Raw genomic sequence first — 22623 nt, 5'->3', positions numbered from 1 at the left:
GTTTACAATATGTGTGTGTGTGTGTGTGTGTGTGTGTGTGTGTGAGAGAGAGAGAGAGAGAGAGTAAGAGTGACAGGGAGTGAGAGATATCCATATTCCTAGCCAACTTCTAGAAAGAGTTGTCTATGCTTATTGCTTCCATTTCTTCACCTCCTACTCTTTTCTCAGTTCCTTGTACTTCCTTTTTACTCCATCACTTGACTGAGACTGCTCTTTCCAAGGTCACTGCTGCTTTCTTAACTGTTAAATGTAGTGGATTTTTCTTAGCCTTCTTCTCCAATCACTCTTCAGCTTTTGACATTCTTAATTTAACTATTCTTTTTGGACATGTTTTCCTCTTTTGGCTTCTGTGACACTGCCCTCACTTGATTCTTTTTCCTTTCTGATTCTGCCTTCTCAGTCCCTTTTGCTGTATCATTCTCTTCCTCCCATTCATGAAGTGGGAGTATTTTCTTAAGGATCTGACTTGGGATGTCTTTTTTTTCCTCTATATTTTCTTAGAGATCTCATTAACTTTTCATGGGTTTAAATGCCATCTCCATGTAAATGAATCTTTAATTTTAATATCCTGTCCTAAATTCTTTTTTGAAGAATTACCAATTGCTTCCTGGACTTTGCTACCTGGATATCCTATAGGCATCTCAAATTTAGCATGTCCAAGATGGAAATCAATTTATTTCCCCAAAATTTGTCCCTCCTCCAAATTTGCTCATTTCTGCCACCTTTCAGTCATTGCCATTCTTTCAGTCACCCAATAACTCAGAGTTATTCTTGACTCTTCCTTGCCCTCAGTTGCCACATCCAGTTATTTGACATTTCTTATACTCCTTGCAAAATGTTTTTTGCAGGTATCCATCCCTGTTCTTTCCACTTACATATACTCTGCCCTCATTCCAAACTTCTTCACTTCTTTACGAGAACATTGCAAAAGCTGTATAATTTGTCTTCCTATCTCTGATCTCTCCTCTGCAGTCCATGTTCTACATAGGTGCCAAACTGGTATTCCCAAAATAGAGATCTAAACATGCTACTCCTCCTCCCCCAACACGCTTAATGGCTGTCTTTTGCCTCTGTGGAATAAGACTGGAAAAATCAATGGGAGTCAGGTTACAGATGGCTTTAAATACTAGGTTAGAGATGATCACAGGATGTCACCTTTCATATGATCTCTATCCCAATCAGATTGGTTTGCCAGCTATTCCTTCTACTCAGGGTCTCATCACCTGCCTCCATGCAAGTGGACTCCTGTGTCTGGATTGACTTTCTTTTCATCCATTTTGTAGAATTCCTAGCTTCCTTCAAAACGAGGCTCAGGTACAAAAAGGCCATTCCATGCCCCCTCCTCCTCTCTACTTATTAGCACTTTTACTGCCCAGAAATGATTTTCTATTCCTTTGAATATATGTTGTTATTTCTTGTGGCCTTATTTTATCTTATAGGTAAAACATGAGGTCCTTGGGACAGCTAGGTGGCACAGTGCCAAGCTTAGTATCAGGAAGACTTGAGTTAAAAATCCAGCCTCAGACACTTACTGTGTGACCCTGGGCAAGTCACTTAACCCTGTTTGCCTCAGTATCCTCATCTGTCAAATGAGCTGGAAGGAAATGGCAAACCACTCCAGTGTTTTTGCCAAGAAAAACCCAAATGGGATCCTGAAGGGTCAGATATGATGAAACAGACTGAACAACAAAGATCACGTTTTTATATCTATGTCTACAGTGCCTTGCACAAAATAGGCACTTAATTGCTTGTTGAATTCAGTTACATTGATTTAATTTGAACAATTCCATTTTATCTACAATTCAACATTTTTAAATGGATGCCTCTCTGAATTTGGATGATGACATCTATACATAATAACTTGTTATATAGAAATTTGAGATTTGTTCCTGTATAATCAATCTTAAAGCTATAGAAAAATATAGAAATCTTATGCAGAACAAAAATAGATGTGTGTTATTATACACACATATACTATTAAGTCTAAAATAATACAACAGACCTAAAAGCTCTAGTCACACCTGTTATATTTGGAATTCATTTTAGGAGAGGGCTTTTGTAGATTTATTTATATTGATTATATTGATCCACTAAGTGGATCCATGTATTATTTTTTGTTGGTGTGGTGCAGATATGTATATACACACAGAAACTCGTGTGTGTGTGTGTGTGTGTGTGTGTGTGTGTGTGTGTGTGTGTGTATGTATAAACAGATTTTTATTGTTCAGTCATTCAGTCACATCGAACAATTCATGACTCCATGGACCATAGCACACCAGGCCCTTCTATCCTTCACTATCTCTTGAAGTCTGTCCAAGCTCATATTTGCTGCTTTCATGATTTTCATCTGCTGTCCCCTTTTTCTTTGACCTTCAATCTTTTCCAACATCAGAGTCTATTCCAGTGAGTCACATCTTATTAGTATGTGGCCAAAATATTTAAGCTTCAGCTTCATTATTTGACCTAGCCTAAATTAATGTCTTTAAGTATTGACTGATTTGATCTCCTTGCTGTCCAAGGGACTCTCAAAAGTCTTCTTCATCACCACAATTCTACATGTATGTTATTTACTTATAAAAGCACTTATGTATAAAACAATTTAATCTATTACTGACAGAATTTTCCATTGATATTATACTAAAACTGCCATTCAGATGGAACTGCCTTTCACTGTTGCCACTCAATTCCTCTGAATGTAGCGTTCTTCAAGTTACTGAATTGTGGTTTGGCATTTTACATACTTGTGGAGGGCATTTTAATCATTGATTCCCTTAGTTGAAGGACAGATGTTACATGTCTTCAAGTTTATCTTGAGAAAATCTTTGTAGCCCCAGTAAGAGGATCATTACATCACGTTATTGCACATCCAATAGCATGCTTTATACCACAGAGATAGCCATAGAAATTTATTTGGTGGATTGCTATCTTCCATTCACAACCTTGTCAAATGGTCGCTCTTACATGCTATTTTACTGATATTACATTTCTGGAACACTATTGCATTTGTAAGTTTATCCTTACTCTTTGGTGTGTTGGTTTGTGTGGGCAAGTTATAAGAAACTCATGCATCTCCAGAGTGTGCAAAAAATAGGAAAATGCTATTCTTCCCTCTTCAAGTAGAGAAAGTATGACTGTTGAGAGCCATTTCTGTAGATTTTTTTTTTTTTAATAATTGACCTTGGAACAACTTGCTGAATGTACTGTATGTGAATTTTAACTTTTTCTTGCTGGCCATAGTAAAATTGTCCTGAACAGAATTGCTTATCAATTGTATCAATATGTGACTTAGTGGTTTTCTGATTTTTCATACAAATGTTTCTTTGTTGACATATCTCCCTTGATCCATTAGTAGTCTTTTTTTTTTTACCATTAACTTTGAGTTTAATGTAGTTTCCCACCTCAAGTACATTCATTTTCTATTTTAGAATTCTCTTTTGTCCATTGACTATATTATTCAAGTATTAGTTATCCCATGTCCAACTGCTTCTGCCATATTTAGCTATAAAAAAGAAAGTATGTGGTTTTTGTGCACAATCTGAAAAAAAGTATACTAATAAAAAGATAACATATTTTAGTTACTTTTATGTAACTTAGAACAAACTACTAAAGTATCATTTAAAATGTCTAAAATTTTAGTGAGGAAATGCTCAGATGTTTCTTTATCACTTTGGATCCTTAGAATCAGATTTAGGACATAGAAAATTAAGGTCCCTTCAATAATTGAATAATTTCAGATGTTTCCAATTAAATTCCTTGATTTATCCAAAATAAGCTTAGTATGGACATTCTTTGGTTACAGGGAGCTTCCATTAGAACATAATTTCTGTTTGTCAAACACTCTTAATGTTAATTCATTGTATGCTTTCAGCAGATACTTATTTATTTGATTGGGGTAGAAAGTACCTTGTGCTAGCAAAACTTCAGTTTCCATAGAGAAAACTCAACCCTTGGACAGAAAAACATATTAATCATGACAGTTGGCAGGGGCCTTGGAAGTCATTTGGTTCAACTCAGACCTGCCACATTATTTCCATCTACGTATTACATTTCCAACAAATCCATCCCTTATTTGAATACCTTTAGTGGCAAGGAATTCCCATTTCATGTTTAGACAGCTCTGTTAGGAACTTCTTCCATCTATTGAACTAAAATTTGCCTTCTTATAACTTCTACACATTAGTTCAATTCTGGAGATTCTAGAGATAAATTTATCCTCTCTTCTACAAGATTGTCCTTCAAAATTTGAAGACATTAATTATGATCACACTAAATTTTTTATTTTACCAGTTTCTTCAACCAAGCTGGCCAACACAGAGTAGAACACAACTAAAATGTATTTTGCTCTAAATGTTATTAATGGAGCCCAAGGTCATGTTAATGCAACCAGGTCATAGTGATGAGTCCTGGTGAGTGTATAGGTATAGGTATTATTGTGCATTTTAAAAAAATCTACCCAGAATCTACCTGGTATTTTATAGAAACACTAATGTTTGTTTAACTGCCCTTAAGATAGACTTTGATTTATACACTGATGAGAAACCTAATGATTTAATGGCTAGTATAGGTGAGTAAGTTAATGATGGACAAGCAGAGGTGAGCTCCATTGTATTTTCCTGTGCTGTCCTGTTTCTCCAATCCATCTTATTTTTTCTTGCCTTTTTTGATGGCATGTTCATTTAGTCTCCTTGTATGCTCTTCTTCTTTCTGCCCTCCTCCCCCTGCCCCCCAAATAAATTAAGGAGAGACCAGACTGTTAATAAAACATTTAGAGAGGATAATATGTATCATAAGACAGCATGTCTTACTGATCTCATCTTCTCTCCTGAAAAAGAGACCTTTGTCCCATCTCTTCATTATTGTCTACCTTTTCCCTACTAGTCATGCAGTATTGGACTCATTTGTGATAGTCTTTCCTTTTTATTCCACATGTCTATCACCAAATTTTGACATTTTTTTCTTAATGCTATTTCATGATCATTCTCAGTTACCCAGGCTCAGAACTTTAAGGTTATCCTTATCTCTTTATTCTTGTGCCATATCATTAGTCACTGAACATTGTATGCTTTCTTTTGGTAATCTCTTTCAGTTCACACTACTCTTCCTTTAGTCTGTCCATTCATTTATTCCTTCAAAGAATTTATTGATCATCTCTTGTATTTAGGGCATTATCTTGTCAGTGAAGAATATACAGAGATGAATATAATAAGGCGCTACTTCTTGCCCTCTAGGAACCTAAACTATAGTACATGTTATTATATGTATATATATATGTGTGTATATGACACTTATTAAATAGTTCTCCTGATGATAATACATTGCCATTAAGACTTCTTGGTAATTATTTAAAGAAACAAAATTTTCATTTTGACAAATTTAATTTTAGTTTCTTAATTTCTATCCTCTGCATAGTTTGGGTATTAATGTTAAGATAAAATTCTATTATGAACTTTTGTTGTCAGCAAAATTATTTTATAAGATTGAATATGTACATTCACTTAAAATAGCAATTTCTTGGTAAGGCAGCCCTGTTAATTTTTCTTTTTTTTTCCTCAGTCTTCATGAAGAAATCAGTGATTTTTATGAGTACATGTCTCCTAGACCCGAGGAAGAGAAAATGCGAATGGAAGTGGTGAATAGGATAGAAAATGTTATTAAGGAGCTTTGGCCCAGTGCTGATGTGAGTAATAGTCTAGAATTCTTTAGTGCTTGTAAACAAAATTTCTGTTCTCTTTCTTTTTAAAGATAAATGATATCTCTGTCCATCACTATTTTAGAGTAGATATTTTATAGCTTATATGCAAATTCACGTATAGAAATGTGTACTCATTTAGCTTTGTTTGCTTGTTAACATTTAATCAGTCTAACAGTTTCCTACTTTCTTTAGAATTTGAATTTTAAAATTATTTTCATTGAATTGAGAAACTTGTTTGTAACATTTTTTTGTCTTCAAGCTGTTAAATAGTATCATCCAATAGGAAAACTATATTTAAGAAGTCATTAATATAATAGAAAAAAAAGCATTTCATACTTGAATACAATTTCTCATTGCAGTGCTTCATTAAGTTATTTCTCTAATTCTGAATACCTGTAGACAGTGAACAAATGGTAATTGATAATTGGGAATTCATCTGAATTAAAGTGTTCCTTAAAGCTCTCTATCTCATGCTGTTTGAGGATCTTATAGGAGTATGTAGGGAAATAGTTCTAGTTCTTCCTCTAGGAAGATTTTAGTTTTTTCCTGCAAAAATACAAAACTAACAATTCTCTTCTTCCTCAGATTTTGACCCTTTTTGCTTCTTGATAGTGTTTTTGGTTAGTAAAAACATTAACTCTTCTCTTTCATTAGATACCTTTTAAGGCTATATTTCTTAGTTAAGTGCATGTGAAGAATTAATTTACTGAATGATCTTGGAGATTTGTACATCAGTGTTTTTTTTCTCCTTTCACCTTTTTTCTTACTGCCTTTCTTTCACCTTCTTGTAACACCAACCCCGCATATTTAACCCTCAAATTCCAACTTCCCATCTAACAAAAAAAAAAAAAGGAAGAACTATGGAAACTTTTTCTCAGGCTATAATAGAAGGAATAAAACTTAACATGTAAAAATAAGAAAGCATTGCTTTACTTGAATTAGCATTTTTGTACTAATTAAGAATTTAAAAAAAGAACTTTCATTATTTTCTTTTTTTCTCCCTTGTTTTCTTGAAGGAAAAAAATGGAACATTTTATTATACTATCCTTTTTACTTTATTTTATTACCTTGCTACCAATTTAAAAATTCCACCAACTATACTATGTATCTGTTTTCCAACATTCTATCAAGTCCTAATCTCAATATTTAGAGTTAAGTTTTGTTTACTCTTCATAATGATGACTGTGATACGTTGTACAACCCTTAGTGTCTCCTAAATTAAAAAAGACTATTAAGAGCCTAGGATCTTAGGAGTGGAAGGGAACTTATAGCTGTAGTTGGCATGGTAGTAGAAATAGTGGATTCTGAAGTCAAAAGATGTATGGATTTAAATCCTCCCTCTTTAACGTTTACTATCTCTGTGACCTCAGAGAAGTCAGGGTAAAGTGAGAGCTGCACTAGAGGGCCCCTGAAGTCTGTTCTAGCTCTTGATCCCACAATGGTATCACAGGGACAGAGCACCAGGCCTGGAGTCAGGAAATCCTGATTTCAAATCTGGCCTCAGACACTTATTAGCTGTGTGACCCTGGGTGAATCACTTGACCTCTATTTGCTTCAGTTTCCTCAAATGTAAAATGAGGATAGTAATAGCACCTATCTTCCAAGGTTGTTGTGAGAATCAAATAACACTATTGGTAAAAAGTGCCTGGCATAGAGTAGGTGCTATATAAATGCTTACTCCTTTCCTCTTCCCCCATCTAGTTCAATCTGCTTATTTTGTATATAAGGAAACTGACACCCAGGGAGACAAAGTAAATTTTTCTGAGGTAACAGAATTAATGTCAAAGCCAGGACTAGAATCCGAGGCTCTTAGCTTCTGGCTGTGGGATCTTTCCATCACCATAAATTGTTTTTGATGTTATGCATTATGTTATAGTCTAATTCTTTTAAAAATTATGATCTGTGTATAAGTCTCTATTAACTAGGATATTCAATTAACTAAAATACCTTATTTCTCAACTGTGCAGATAATGGAGTGATTATTAATAACAAAATCAAGGTTATATTTTTATATAATCTAGGCATTCTTATAAGGGAAGAATTTGAGGTTGTAAGAATTGTTTAGCCCAGATGCTTAGTGTTCATTTCTCTGGGTAGTTGTGAAATGTTGCTTGATTTGGGCACCTTGTAATAACTCAATGGAAGACATTTCATTCAGGAATAAGAAAATGCATTTTTAACAGGTAGCAACTGGTGTTCTAATTCTTTAGTATATTTATCTTATAATTCTCTTCTGAACTTGGGGCAACTCTTAATGAAGCTGAAAGCTCCCAATGAGGTCTCAGTTGCACAGGTTTTTAACTCTAATAGTAGCTGCAAGCTGTGTGGCTGAGAATTGGGTCGGCATGTTCAGGTAGTAGATTGAGCTATTTCGGTCAGTTGGGCAGGAATATAATAATTTAATTATAATGCAGAATTTTTTTTATCACATCTCTGCTTAAACATAATGTGTTTACTCTTTTTTTAAATTACGTCTCCATCTTATTTAATTCATTAATAATCTATTTTATCGGGTTTTTTTTTTTATGATCTCTTTCCTACCCCCATCACCAATATTGGACTGTCCCTTTGTAATGAAGGGAAACAGTTTAAGCAAAAAGAACCCCAAAAAGTGCGCAAAAACAAATTTAATACCAGAGTAGGAACTACTTTATTTTTAGAAGGGAAAAAGTAACATTTTGAAAAGGCTAGAAGCATTCTAATGTATTCTCCTGTTAAGCTTTTCTATTCATGTCATATGAATGAAACTTTACATACTAAATCCAATTTCCTTGGATTATAATGCGGACGTTGGAAAGGTTAAATGTCATTAACAAGACTTATAAAATATTCTGGTGATTCAGTTAAGTCTTATTTTATATAGGTGCATAATAATAGTTGACATTTATATAGTGCTTTAAGGTATGCAAAGAGCTTTATATACATAATTTCATCCTTTTCAACAACCCTGTGAGATAAATAATATAGGTACCATGATGATCCAGTATGTTTGTGATATACCTCGGATTGTATAGGTAGTAATCATCTAGATTGAACTAGATGGGGGAAGAGGAAGAGAGTAAGCATTTATATAGCATCAGAGGTAGGATTTGAACATGTCTTCTGATTCTAGAATTAGCTCTCTTTTTGATGTGTCCTGCTGCCTCCCTAATTAATATCTAAACCCACATTTCTTCTGACAACTTATATGCTGTCAGGTATAGCTAGCTATAGTATTTAAAGCAGCTTGTACACTGCTAAAAAGTACCAGTTGAATAGTGAAAATCATTATTTTACATCAATTTTAGTGGGTTTCTAATGATACTTTATAATTAATCACTTGTTTCTATTTTTCAGGTCCAGATATTTGGAAGTTTTAAAACTGGATTATATTTACCTACCAGGTTTGTAAATGTTGTAAATTTTAAATATAAAATATTTTATAAGTGATTTTTTTTGTTTTTGTTTTTTCTCTGTACAAATTCATATATAAAAAAGTAAATAATTAACTGTTTTTGGTGATGACTCCCAAATGTGTGTGTGTGTGTGTATTGCATCACCCTGATCTTTTAAAATGTCTTTTTTATTTTGAAATGAAAATAGTCAACAAATACAAACATTTCAGTATACAAAGAACAAAAGAATTCTTTATGAATACTTGAAAACTTCTGTTACATGGTTTTTTTGTTAATTTATCTTAATTTATCAACAATCACTTCCATAACCTTTCTTTTCTTTTCTCTTTTTTTTTTCTTTTTTTTTTTGGCAAGGCAATTGGGGCTAAGTGACTTGCCCAGAGTCACACAGCTAGTAAGTGTTATGTGTCTGAGGTCAGATTTGAACTCAGGTCCTCCTGATTCCAGGGCTGGTGCTCTATCCATTGCGTCACCTAACTGCCCTCTTCCATAAGCTTTTGAGTTTTAACTTTTTCTCCCCCTCCCTCTTTACCTCCCTCTCTAAGATTGCATGTAATCTAATATAGGCTGTACATACACATTCCTATTAAACTTATTTTCACATTAGTCATGTTGTAAGGAAGAATTAGAACCAATAGGAGGAACCACAAAAAAGAGGAAACAAAACAAAGCAGAAGAAAAAAAGAGCAAATAGTATGCTTCGATCTGCACTCGAACTCTTCCGTAGTTCTTTCTCTAGATGTGGATAGCATTTTCCATCATGAGGTCCTTGCATTGCTGAGAAGGGCTAAGTCTATCAAAGTTGGTTATTGCATAATGTGGCTGAGACTGTGTACAATGTTCTCCTGCTTCTGCTCACTTCACTCAGCATTAGTCCAGACATGCTTTAGTACTTTCGAGGTCATCATGTAAATTGTCCTGATGCCACTCATTTCGCTCTGTATCAGTTTATACAAATCTTCTGTAGTTTCTCTGAATCTTTCACATTTTCTTTTAGTGGCACAAAAATAATCCATCACATTGATATACCATAATTTGTCCAATCATTTCCTAATTAATGTATACTCACTTTGTTTCAAGTTCTTTGTCATATCAGAAAGTATTTTTTTTGAATATATGAGTCCTTTCCTTCTGTCTTCGACTTCTTTATAACCTCAGTCTCTCTTGAACTATAGTTCCAAGTGCTAAAATCAAAGAATTTCAGAGTTGCCTATTAGACATCAAAAACTGGATATCCTGTAGACATTTAAACTCAACATGACTAAAACTGAATTGGTTATCTTTCTTCCTAAACTCTCCTCTCCCCAAACTTCCAAATTATTGTTGAGAATACTACCATCCTCTCAGTCCCCCAGTGTCAAAACCTTATTCATACTTTCTCACCTACCATATCCAAGCTGTTTCCAGGGCCTGTCGATTTTACCTCTGTAACATCTCCTGAATGTTCTTTTTCTTTGCCGCTGCTACCACCCTGGTGTAGGCCCTTATATCCTCTTTCCTAGATTATTGTAATAGCCTGCGAGTAGTCTGTCTGGCACATGTCTCTCCTCACTCTAGTCTGTCCTTCACTGAGCTGTCAGAGTCATTTTGTTAAAACTATGTGACACATCCTTCCTTCTCCCACCCCCCTTAATAAAATCCAGTGGCTCCTTATCACCCCCAAGATCAAATACAAAATCCTCTGTTTGGCTTTCAAAACCCTTCATAACCTACCCTGCCCCCTACCTTTCCAGTCTTCTTACACTTTACACCCCGCTTCCCCACATGTCTTTGACCCAGTGACACTAGCCTCTTTACTTCTCCTCACACACGATATTCCATCTCCCAACCCCAGGCATTTTCTCTACCTGTCCCTCACGCATGGAATGCTATCCCTCCTCATCTCCTGGCTTCTCTGGCTTTCTTCAAGTCCAATTTAAAATCCTACCTTCTACAGGAAGCCTTTCTCAATCCCTCTTAATTGTAGTGCCTTCTCTATGTTGATTTTGTTTTCTATTATGTATATAGCTTGTTTGCACACAGTTATTTGCATGTTGTCTCCTTTGTTAGTGTGTGAGCTCCTGGAGAACAGAGACCATCTTTTGCCTTTTTTTGTGTCCCTAGCACTCAGTGCAGTGTCTGACACATAGTAGGTGCTTATTAAATGTTTATTGATTGACTGACCTCGGAGCTCACTAGTCAAATCCAGTACTTACTAACTGTGTGACCTTGGACAAGTTAACCTCTGCCACAGTTTCCTCAATGTAAAATGGGAATAATAATACCTTCTTCACAGGGTTGTTGTGAGTATAAAATGAAGTATTTGTAAAGCACTTAGCACAGTGCTTGACACAGAGTAGGCACTGAAAAAGATCATTACTACAACATACCAGACAAATGGTCATCCAGTGTGTACTTAAAGGCCCTCAATGAAGTGCAAACTGCTACCTTCTGAGCCAATCCAGTCCACTTTCAAAATGCAATTCTTAGGAAGTTTTTCCTCATATCAATGCTAAATTTGTTTTTCTGTAACTTCTGCCCATTGCTACTCATTCTGTCCTATGGGGCCAAATAGAATGAATGTAATTCCTCTTCAACATGAGAGCTCTTCAGATACTTAAAGACAGGTATTATATATCCCCTGAATCTTCTCTAGGCTGAACATTCCCATTTCATTCAAATGATTGTCATATGTCATGGACTCAAAGCCCTTATCATCCTGGTTGCTCTTGTTTGGATGCCTGGAAAAAATACCTCTAAGTATAGACTAAGATCATATTAGCTTTTTTGACTGTCATTTCCCATTCCAGACTAACACTGAACTTGCATTCCATCCAAACTTCCAGATAATTTTTAAGACGAACTGTTGTTTAAACATTCTTCCCCAATATTGTTCTTGTGGAGTTGATTTTTTTGAATTTAAGTGTAAGACTATACGTTCATCCCTAGTAAGTTTCATTTTTAGTAGATTCAATCCAATGTTCTAAACTGTCAGGATTTTTTTTTTGTCTTGACTTTGCCATTGTGTTACTTTAGCTATCCCTACCAGTATCATATCATATATACATTTGATAGGCATGCCATATATGTCCTTATTCAAGTCATTGGTAAAAGTGCTTAATAGCACAAAGCCAAGAACAGAACCCTGGAGCAGTAGAGACTTCCTTCTGTTGACATTAGACCAATTAACAACTATATTTGGATTTACAATTGGTTGAGTGGCTAATTTTACTGTCATCTAGCCCCAGTGGTGTCAAACTCAAATAGAAAGGCTTCTGAATCATGCTTAAGGATCCTTGTGGGCCACATATTGACTAAGAAAACCATATATTAACATTATCAATGTTCTATTGTATTTTTGTTTATTTTGTTAAATATTTCCCAGTTACATTTTATTTTTTGGGGGGGGGAGGGTGCTAGGCAGTGGGGTTAAGTGACTTGCCCAGGGTCACACAGCTAGTAAGTGTTATGTGTCTGAGGCCTGATTTGAACTCAGGTCCTCCTGACTTCAGGGCCGGTGCTCTATCCACTGTGCCACCTAGCTGCTTCTCCCAGTTACATTTTAATCAGGTTCTGGCACACTTTGGAGGATTGTGTATTCTTGACACCTGATCTAATCCACATCTTTCAATTTTTTCAACAATAATAGTATGAGTTACTTTATCAAATTCTGTTCTTGATGAAATCATTCTGGTTCTTTGTGATCACCACTTCCTTTTCTAGGTGTTCAGTAACCATTTCCTTAATAATACTCTGTAGAATTTGCCAGGAATCAAAGTTAAGCTTATCTACCATATACTTTATGTATATGTTTTTCCCCCTTTTTCAAATATTGAGATACTCTTCTCCAGTCCCTTAGTATCTCTCCTATTCTCTGCTGTCTTTCAGACATCACTGATAGTGGCTCAGCAGTCACATCTACCAGTTTTTCCTGTACCAAGAATGAAATTCATTTTGGCCAGGTGATTTGAATTCATTAAGGGCAGCTAGGTGCTATTTTATTATCTATTTGTATTAGATATCTACTTGCTATTAGCCATTTTAGTTCTCTTCTTTTCAGTCCGAAGACCTCTCTTCTTGGCAGACAAAACAGAAAACTCTACTTTTTCTCTGTTATAAGTCACTGTCCTATCCACTCTGAGCATGGTCTTATCCCTTTTTTGATCTTTCTCTTCCCCCCTCCCAAAGTAGCTACAAAGCAACAACTCCCCTCCTGTTGTTTTCGTTATTGCTGTTGTCCTTAGCTTTCCCTAAAAACCTCATCTAATATTGGGCTTTAGCATTCCAGACAATGTTTTTATAGTACCCTGTCACATTTTTGTATTCATCCTTTGTATTACCCACCCTGGCTTCTGTGTTCTGGATGTATTTTTTTAATTGAAAAATTCTCTATGCATCCGAATTTGTCTCTTAAGACATAGGTGCCAAAGACACAATTTCTGCCCTAGGTCAGGAGCAGATTAAAATATAATTGGGAAATATTTAACAAAATAAAAGTACAATAGAACATAGCTAATATTAATTTGTAAAGGGATTCATATGTATGTTTAATGGCCCCTGTTTATGTTTGAGTATCTTAAGACAGCTCCTATTTTTCCTTCTAGTTGAAATTGTTTCCTTTATGTTTTGAGAATTTTATTCTTGAGATGTTCCCATCCCCCCTGAGTTAACTTCCTCAGTTTGTGGTATCCTGTCCATCTTTCCTCTGAATCCTTTGAAATCTGCTTTCTAAAAATTTAGTGAGCGTGTCAAATTATGCCTGTATTTTTCTTTCTTTCAAACTCTATGAGGTCACTTTTTCACAAAGTTTTCATTATTTTAACCCCTGAAATCGGTCAACAAATAAGTCAACAAGTATTTATTAATTTATTAACAATGTTATTTATTAACAATTAACAATTAATTAAATTTATTAAGTGCTTACTATGTGTCTGGCACTATACTAAGAGTTGGAAATATAAATACAAGCAGAAGGAAGAAGGACTGTCCCTGTCCTCAAGCTTACATTCCAGTGGGGGGAAGGAAAAAACACATAAAAAGCAAGGCAGAGAGGGAAAAGAGGGGAAGAGGTACCTGGCACAAGGTCATTGTTGGTTTCTACACTTTTTTGAAAGAATGAAATTATCATTAAATTAAATGAGGAAGTTATTAGCTGCTCACCTTTTGGAAGAATGAGAGCTCTAGCAGTTGTCTGCATGATTGGAATTCCCTTTCAGAACTACATAGATCTTCTGTGCCATCCTTGTTTTCCAAATTTGTCATATATTTCCTCTTTCTAGGTGTTCTGTAGTATACACCAATGACAAAATGCTTCTGTTTCTCCCTCTTCTAATTTTTACCCCAATGCACTCTGCCATGGTTCTATTCCCTGGTTATTCAGTGCTATTCCACTCCCATCTTCCACTCCCCCCAACACATTTAATCTCCTTCTTCCTATCCTATTTCTTTTGTATAAGGTATACCCATCCAGAACAGGCAGCTCGGTGGCACAGTGGACAGAGAAGGCTGGGTTTGGAGTCAGGAAGATTCATCTTTCTGAGCTCAAATCTGGCCTAATACACTTATTAGCTGTTTGACCCTGACACTTAACCATGTTCACCTCAGTTCCTCATCTGGAAAATGAAATGGAGAAGGAATTAGCAAAACCCCAAATGGGGTCATGAAGACTCAGACACAACTGAAAACCAGCTGAGCAGCAACTGAATACAGAACCTTATTCCAGTCATAGGTCTCATTCTGAACCTCAGTGATACTTATGGGATCATATTTGCCTGCTTGTATTAGGACCACTAGTTCACTTGTTGCTTCAATGTCGTGCATTTTTGCACACAGACTTTTGAAACCTTATGTTTTGACTCTGGCTTCTGTGATCTACTATCTCAGCTGCTCTTCTTCCTACTTTGTAGCTACTCTCTATTATCTAGTTTGGTGGGTAGGAAGTTCCCACCTCCACTTCTACCTCCTCTTCCTAGTCCAGCCTTTTCAGTCTAGAGCCCTTTTGATTAGATTTGCAAGACACTAGGCAAGTCCATCTTTATCTTGGTTTTCTGTGTACTTCATCACAGGCCAGTAGTCTTTCATTCCTATATTTTAAGCTTGGATCCAGCAATCCAAATCTTATTCTCATTTAACATCTTTTTAGTCAGCTGTTTACTTCCCAAATAAGTTTTTTTAGTTTGCATTTCTGGTTTTCAGTGGGCACTAGTGATGAAAAATTCTGCCTTTGCTCCTATGGTCTTCAGATTCTTGCCTAAGATTTTCTTTTTTTTTTTTCCCAAGTTTTTCTAACCTTTGGCAGTGCTTTCTAGGTTTGTTTTAGCAGTATCATTGTGCCTGTATGAACCACTAGGATAATAGTCATCCATTTTGACAAATCTTACGAAATTCTCTTTTACACTTTTCATCCGTGCCCTGAGGAAAGTGCTAGACTTTTCACTTAGCAAATTGCTGCTTCAGCATTCAGGAGCAGATGACTTACCAACCACCACTATTCTTTTCTTCTGATCCTTAATGGATGATTTCCCACCTGACAAAACCTGTGGATTCCCATCATATTCCTTGGAACAGAGCTTCTGCTTCTTCCTCAGAGCATCTGGTTCTAGAAGGAGCCTCAAATTTACTTTTAGCTACGAGCGTATGGTGGTCTTTTTTTAATGTAACTTTTATTTTATTTTACTTTAAAAAAATTTGTTGTTCATTTGTTTCAGTCATGTCTGACTCTTTCTGACCCCATTTGGGGTTTTCTTGGGAAAGAAACTGGAGTGATTTACCATTTCCTTCTCCAGCTCATTTCCCAGATGAGGAACTGAGGCAAACAGGGTTAAAAGCCTTGCCCAGGATCACACAGCTAGTGTCTGAGTGTCTGAGGCCTGATTTGAACTCAGGAAGATTAGTCTTCCTGACTTCAGGCCTGGCACTCTATCCACTATGCCACCTAATAGCCCCATTTTTAAATTTACAAGCATTCATTTTCTCCTCCTTCCACCTCTTTCACTCTCCCTGCATTTTTAAAAAGAAAAACAAAAACAAAAACAGAACCTTAGTCAAGTTTAGTCAAGCAAAACAAATTCCTGCATTGGCCATGTCCAAAATGTCTTATTCTGCATCTTGAGTTCATCTCGTTTCTGACAGGGAGTAGCCTTCATCATTGGTCCTCTGGAATACTGCTTGGTCATTGCATATGATTGGAGTTCTCAAGTCGATAAAGGTTGTTTTTACAGTGTGGTTGCCATTATGTAAATTGTTCTGGTTCTGCTCACTTCACTATTCGTCATTTCAGGTCTCTCTTAACCTGTCCTTTTTGCCATTTCTTGCATGTAGTGTTCCATTACATTCATATTCCATAATTTGTTTAGCTGTTCCCCAATTGATAGGTACCACCTTAGTTTCTAATTCTTTGCCACTACAAAAAACAGCTGCTATAAAATTCCGAATTACTTTCTAGAATGGCTGGACCAGTTTACAGCTCCAACAGTGCATCAGTATGCTTGTTTTCCCGCAGCCCCACCAACATTTGTCATTTTTCTTTTTTGTTAACTGTGCTAACTTGATGAGTGGGACCTCAGAGTTGCTTTAATTTGTGTTTTTCTAATTATTCATGATTGGAACATTTTTTCCTTAAGATTCTTGATAGCTTAGATGCTTCTTTTGAGATCTGCCCATTCATAGCTTTTGACCATTCATCAGTTGGGGAATAGCTCTTATTCAAATAAATTTTGAATCATTAAATATCTTGGAAATGGAACCTTTATAATTCATTTATCTACCCATCTACGTATGCATATATTTATTTAGAAGTACTTTATTGCTTCTGATAATCTAGAAAGTGGTAAGGTTTTAAGCCCACATTCAACCTTCTCTTCTAGAAGAATGGCTGGCCTGCTCTCTTAATACACGTAATAGTCCCTTGGCTGGGGCAGGAATATAAACATTTTTTACTCAGTGCAAATTGCTTCAAAACTCAATGCTTTCCATACTGTGAGATCCTCAGCCTTATTTTATAAACTGATGTGTTATTAAGACTCAGTATTTTTACTTCTTAACTTGACAACCATATCCAACCTTCCTGTCTTTCTTTTTTTTTTAAGGCATTTGGGGTTAAGTGACTTGCCCAGGGTCACACAGCTAGTAAGTGTCAAGTGTTTGGTCTGAGGCCAGATTTGAACTCAGGTCCTTCTGATTTCAGGGCCAGTGTTTTATCCACTGCACCACCTAGCTGCTTCCCGGACTTTCTTCAACAACTTGACAGATACCTCCCTTTCTCACTACTTTCTTAATTTGTTTTACCCATTTGTTTTTGTTTTATCCTACTTTCCTTTTTAAAAACTTAGCTTACAAACTGGGAGAACAAGGAATAGTTTACCTATCAGATTTATGAAGAGCAGAAGAATTCATGACCAAACAGGAGATAGAGAACATTATGAAATGCAAAATGGATAATTTTGATTATATTAAATTGAAAAGTTTTTGCACAAAGCCAATGCAACCAAGATTAGAAGGAAAGTAGAAAATTGGGAAAGAATTTTACAACCAGTGTCTCTGATAAGGGCTTCATTTCTAAAATATATAGAGAATTAAATCAAATTTATTAGAATACAAGTCATTCCCCAATTGATAAATGGTCAAAGGATATGAGTAGGTACTTTCAGATGAAGAAATTAAAGCCATCTATAGTCATATGAAAAAATGCTCTAAATCACTATTAGAGAAATGAAAATTAAAACAACTCTGAGGTACTGCATCACATACCTATCAGATTGGCTAACATGACAAAACAGGAAAATGATAAATGTTGGAGAAGATGTGGGAAAATTGGAACACCAATGCATTGTTGGTGGAGTTGTGAAATGATCCAACCATTTTGGAGAGCAATCTGGAACTATGCCTGAAGAGCTGTAAAAGTGTGCATGCCCTTTGACTCAGCAATAGCACTTCTAGGGCTGTATACCAAAGAAATCATAAAAAGGGAAAAGGACCCACATGTACAAACATATTTATAGCAGCTCTTTTTGTGGTGGCAAAAAAATTAGAAATCAAGGGGATGCCCATCAATTGGGGAATGGCTGAACAAGTTGTGGTGCATATATTGTGCTATAAGAATTGATGAGCAGGGGAACTTCAGAAAAACCTGGAAAGACTTGTATGGACTGATGCTGAGTGAACTAAGCAGAACCAGGAGAATTTTGTACACAGTCACAGCCACGTTGTGTGATGATTAACGTTGATAGACTTAACCCTTTTCAGCAATACAAGGATCTAAGACATCTCCAAAGGTCTCATGATGAAAAAATGCTATCTACATCCAAACAAAGAACTATGGAGTTTGAATGCAGATTGAGACATACTATTTGCAATTTTTTTTCTTCTGTTTTGTTTTGTTTTCTCTTTCTTGTGGTTCCTCTTATTGGTTCTAATTTTTACAACATCACTAATGTGAAAATATGTTTAATAGGAATATATCTGTACAGCCCATATCAGATTGTGCACCATCTTGAGGAGAGAGGGAGAGAAAAATTTAAAACTCAAAAGCTTATGGAAGTGATTGCTGATAAATCAAAATAAGTAAATTTAAAAAAAAACTTAGCTTACTTTATGATTGACTTCTCCTTCAGTTTGAGCCCTTCTTCTTCAGCCCAAGTTGTACTCCTTCAACTTTTACTTAAGTTCTCCCAGATTTCTACTCCTCAAATTAAGTTTCAGACCTTCAAAAGTTCAGATCCCTCCATATAACTATAACACCTTTCTTCTTATTCAGCTTAGCTCCTTCTTTAGTTCTTTTCCCTTTGGATATGAACCATACAACTGCCTCCTTTGTGAAGAAGTTAAAAAAAAACAACTTATCTACTTGAAGTTTTCACTTTGTTGTCACATAGGAATCTCAAACTCAGCATGTACACAGTGGAAACTCACCTTTCCCCTAAAACCTTCCTCCTCCTCCTCCAAATGTCCTTATATGTGTTGACAGAACACTATCATCCTTTCCGTCTCTCAAGTTCATAACCTTGGGATCATTTTGAATTTTCCTTCTTTGATCTCCAGGGTATAATGGATAGGAGGGTGCTGGATTTGGAGTCTTGCCTCAGATAACTTGACTGTGTGTCCCTGGGCTAGTCATGTAGCCCTTCTGAGCTCTAGTTTTTCCTCATGCTTAAATGAGAGAGGGAGACTTAGTTAACTTTAAGCTCCCTTACACCCCTAAATCTATGATCCTGTGGCCCTCTTCATTCAGTCAGTTCAGTATTGTCAGGTCTACCTCCATGACATCTTTTGAATTCTCCCCTTCCTGCCACTAAACCACTTTACTTCAGGCCATCATTATCACTCATCTTGTAATCTCCTTATCTGTCTACTGGCTTTCATTTTCTTCCAAACAGCTGCCAAAATATTAGCATACTCTGACCATTTCACTTATGTACTCTAAGGTAGTATTGCCTTTTAAATAAATTCCTTATCCCAGCACAGAAGGCTTTTTGCTCTATGGCTCTAATCTACCTTTTTTGGTTATATGTCATATATATTCACCTTTATATAGTTAACATTGCAGCCAGACTAGCTGTTCCCCTTGTATGTATGTATGGAGGCAAATGCCTCCATGTTATGAATTCACTTTTCCTCATCTTCACTTCTCAAATGCCTAGGAGAATTAACTAAGGTGGTACTTCCTCTGTGAAGTCTTGCCTGACCACCTGCCTCAGTAGTTAATGTTTTCTTTCTTCTCCAATTAGTTTTTGTTTTCCTATCTGTATTCATGTTGGATCCTCTAATAGAATGTAAGCTTCTTAAGTGAAGAGACTGAGGTGGTTTTTTTTGGTCTTTGGATTTTATTCCCAGTGTTTAGCATAAAGTCTAACATACAGTAAGGTGCATGATAAATGTTTGTTGAATTTATGCAGAGAACGAAATATTTCACATTCTTCTTTTAGCTTGTGTCTTAGATTATATCCCAGTCCATTATAAGTATTGGTCAGATTGAGTTAAATTATGTTAAAGTAGAAAATAATTTCATTATCATCTTTCTAAAAATGAGATGAGATAGTCATTGTATAAGAAAATTTTGAATAAAAAGAGAATGAAAACATTATAAATGGCATTAATTTTTAGCAACTGGCATGCCAACTGGAAAGTACTAAAATGAATAACTTCCTATAAAATTCACAAAAATGATAATAGATTTGCTGAGAAGCTAGTTGAATTATAATAAAATATTCTTGCTTATATTGCAGAACTAAATATTCTTTGGGTGTAAGTGATCTTGTGTGTTACTAGGGCTCTACTCGAACAGTTACTATTTCTAGGACTGAGGAATTCCTTGCTCCCATGCCTTAAAACCTTTACTCTTCCAGAGAGCATGACTGACTTCAATTTCACAATCCTTTATTAAGTGTTCCATGCACTTTGTTAGGCACTGGGGATCTAAAGAGCAAAAGGAAGCTGTCCCAGGCCTTCAGGAATTTCCTCGATCCTTGTTTCTTTGATGAGATAGTTTTTCCAGGGCCCTGATTTATATCTGCAATCTCCTAAACAGGACCTCACCAATTCATAGGCTGTTAGCATAAAGGTGTTAGTCAGGATTGTTGCCTTGAGATGGGAGTACTTGCTGATACGAGATGTGGAAAGGAGGGAGTAGAAGACAGACAACTCAGTCCCTCCAGTTCTTCTTCCCAAAACTACCTCTTTTTTTTACCCCTAAAGGGTGAGAATGATGTACAAGGCCACTCTGGTTCACTTTCTTTTTTCTTTTTTTTTCTCCTATGGTAGTATGCAATATGAATATTGTATATGTTCTGCAAAATTGGACCTTTACTAATATTTTTATTTGTGTAGAATCTAAGTGAGAATCATTGTAAAACTAACTTAAAAAGGAAGTTTATGAGACTAGGTTTTTTGAAGATTAAATATTATTATCCCTTTCTGCTTTAATTTTTTAAAGAATATTCCAGTCTCAATTTCTATAAAAATGATTTTGAGAAAAAAGCATTAAAGTAAACTCACTATCCTCTAAAAACAAACAGACATACAAACAAAATAACCTGGTTCTTACCAAGTAGCTTACTGGACTTAATTTTGGGTATAGTTTTAAGAGTTTTCTATGTCTTCCTGGAATTTTAAATTGTTTAAATTTAAATTGGAATTATTAGTAGTCTGAATGCTTGAATGTGAATTAAAACATTTTTTTTCTTCAACATTTTATCTCATTTATTTAGTGACATTGATCTTGTGGTCTTTGGGAAATGGGAGAATTTACCCCTGTGGACTCTAGAAGAGGCTCTTCGAAAACATAAGGTTGCAGATGAGGATTCTGTGAAAGTACTCGACAAAGCTACTGTAAGTCCTCCCTCAATGGCTCTACTTCTCTGGACTCTCTGAGGCTTGAGAGCACCCCTGGTCCTCAGAGCATAGGTCCTCATGGCAGCAATTCTCATAGCAATACTAAAGTGTTTTAACAGTGAATATAGTAAATGTCTGTAGTTATTAGCTATTAATAGCCCTTTGAAGTCCTTGGTAATTTTTAGGTACATAAAAAGATCTTGATACCAAAACTTTTGAGAACTGCTTGAATTAGTTCAAGATGCTAGTATATAAACTAATGTATTTCACATTGTTTTTTAAAAGTTGTGTGTAAATTGAAGTTTTGTAAACCAAATTGTACTATAAATGCACCAGAAGTGATAATACTTAATACAAAAACCTCAAATGAAATCTTTTATAATTTTATAATAAATATAATGATATAAATACAAAATAAATTATCTCCATTAGGAAATTGGGTTTTCTTAAAGCAAGACACCTGTAATTTTTCTTTTGAGGGAGATTAGTAGAGATTAGTAAGTGTCTCTAGGCAAGTTTCCCTGCCCTAAATATTGTGTAGCTGATGGGGCAAAAAAGAGAGTCTGTTTCCATTTTGTGGGAACCTTTAAACTGTCTGATATTTGGAAATAAGCTCTTATTCTCAGATTTTTTTTTATTTTCTCCCACTTTTCATTAGTGAAATTTTCATTCATTTTCATAGACCTTTTGCTCTAGGTTATCTTTTAAGTTGTTACTTTAATATAATATTCAGTTTCCAAGTATTAGAAATGGGCTTTTTTAAATGGCTTCCTTATGTAGCTTCTGATTCCAGTGAAAAAGTCCAATGTGTTTTCTTACTGGAATCATCTCAGTAATATGAAGAATAAAAAGTTCCTTGTCCATAGTAGGCACACAAAAATATTTGACAGTGAATTAAAAATATAATGGTCTCAAGATGGAAATTTTAACAAAGGCTCCTATCATGTATCTGTGTTTTAAAGGATGAATTACTATAAGGATTAAAATCCCATCTTCTACAGGAAGCCTTTCCCAGCTTCTCTAGTTTCTATTTACTTCTGTTTATCCTGTATATAGCTTGTTTGTCCATATTTGTTTGTTTGCTGTCACCCTCGTTAGATTGTGACCTCCATGAGGGCAGCGGCACTGTCTTTTGCCTCTTATTGTGTCCTTGGTGTTTAGTACAGTGCCTGGTACATAGTAGGTGCTTAATAAATGTTTATTGACTGACTGACAAAGGACTGAAACATA

At 35.5% G+C, this 22623-nt stretch overlaps 1 protein-coding gene across 5 annotated transcripts in view; it reads left to right on the top strand.

Moving 5' to 3' along the window:
• TENT4B (terminal nucleotidyltransferase 4B) overlaps positions 1-22623 on the top strand; it is a 58397-nt gene that overhangs the window by 19656 nt on the left and 16118 nt on the right. For all 5 annotated transcript variants that reach the window (XM_027869413.1, XM_027869411.1, XM_027869410.1 and 2 more), the window contains 3 exons: positions 5554-5677; positions 9029-9075; positions 21270-21390. In XM_027869413.1, the coding sequence (XP_027725214.1) occupies positions 5554-5677; positions 9029-9075; positions 21270-21390 (292 nt within the window). The remainder of the gene's footprint in view (positions 1-5553; positions 5678-9028; positions 9076-21269; positions 21391-22623) is intronic.

Source organism: Vombatus ursinus, unplaced genomic scaffold, assembly GCF_900497805.2.
Source record: "Vombatus ursinus unplaced genomic scaffold, bare-nosed wombat genome assembly UNPS02014793.1, whole genome shotgun sequence".
Taxonomy (NCBI): Eukaryota; Metazoa; Chordata; class Mammalia; order Diprotodontia; family Vombatidae; genus Vombatus; species Vombatus ursinus.
This window is presented reverse-complemented; position numbering and strand designations above follow the sequence as displayed.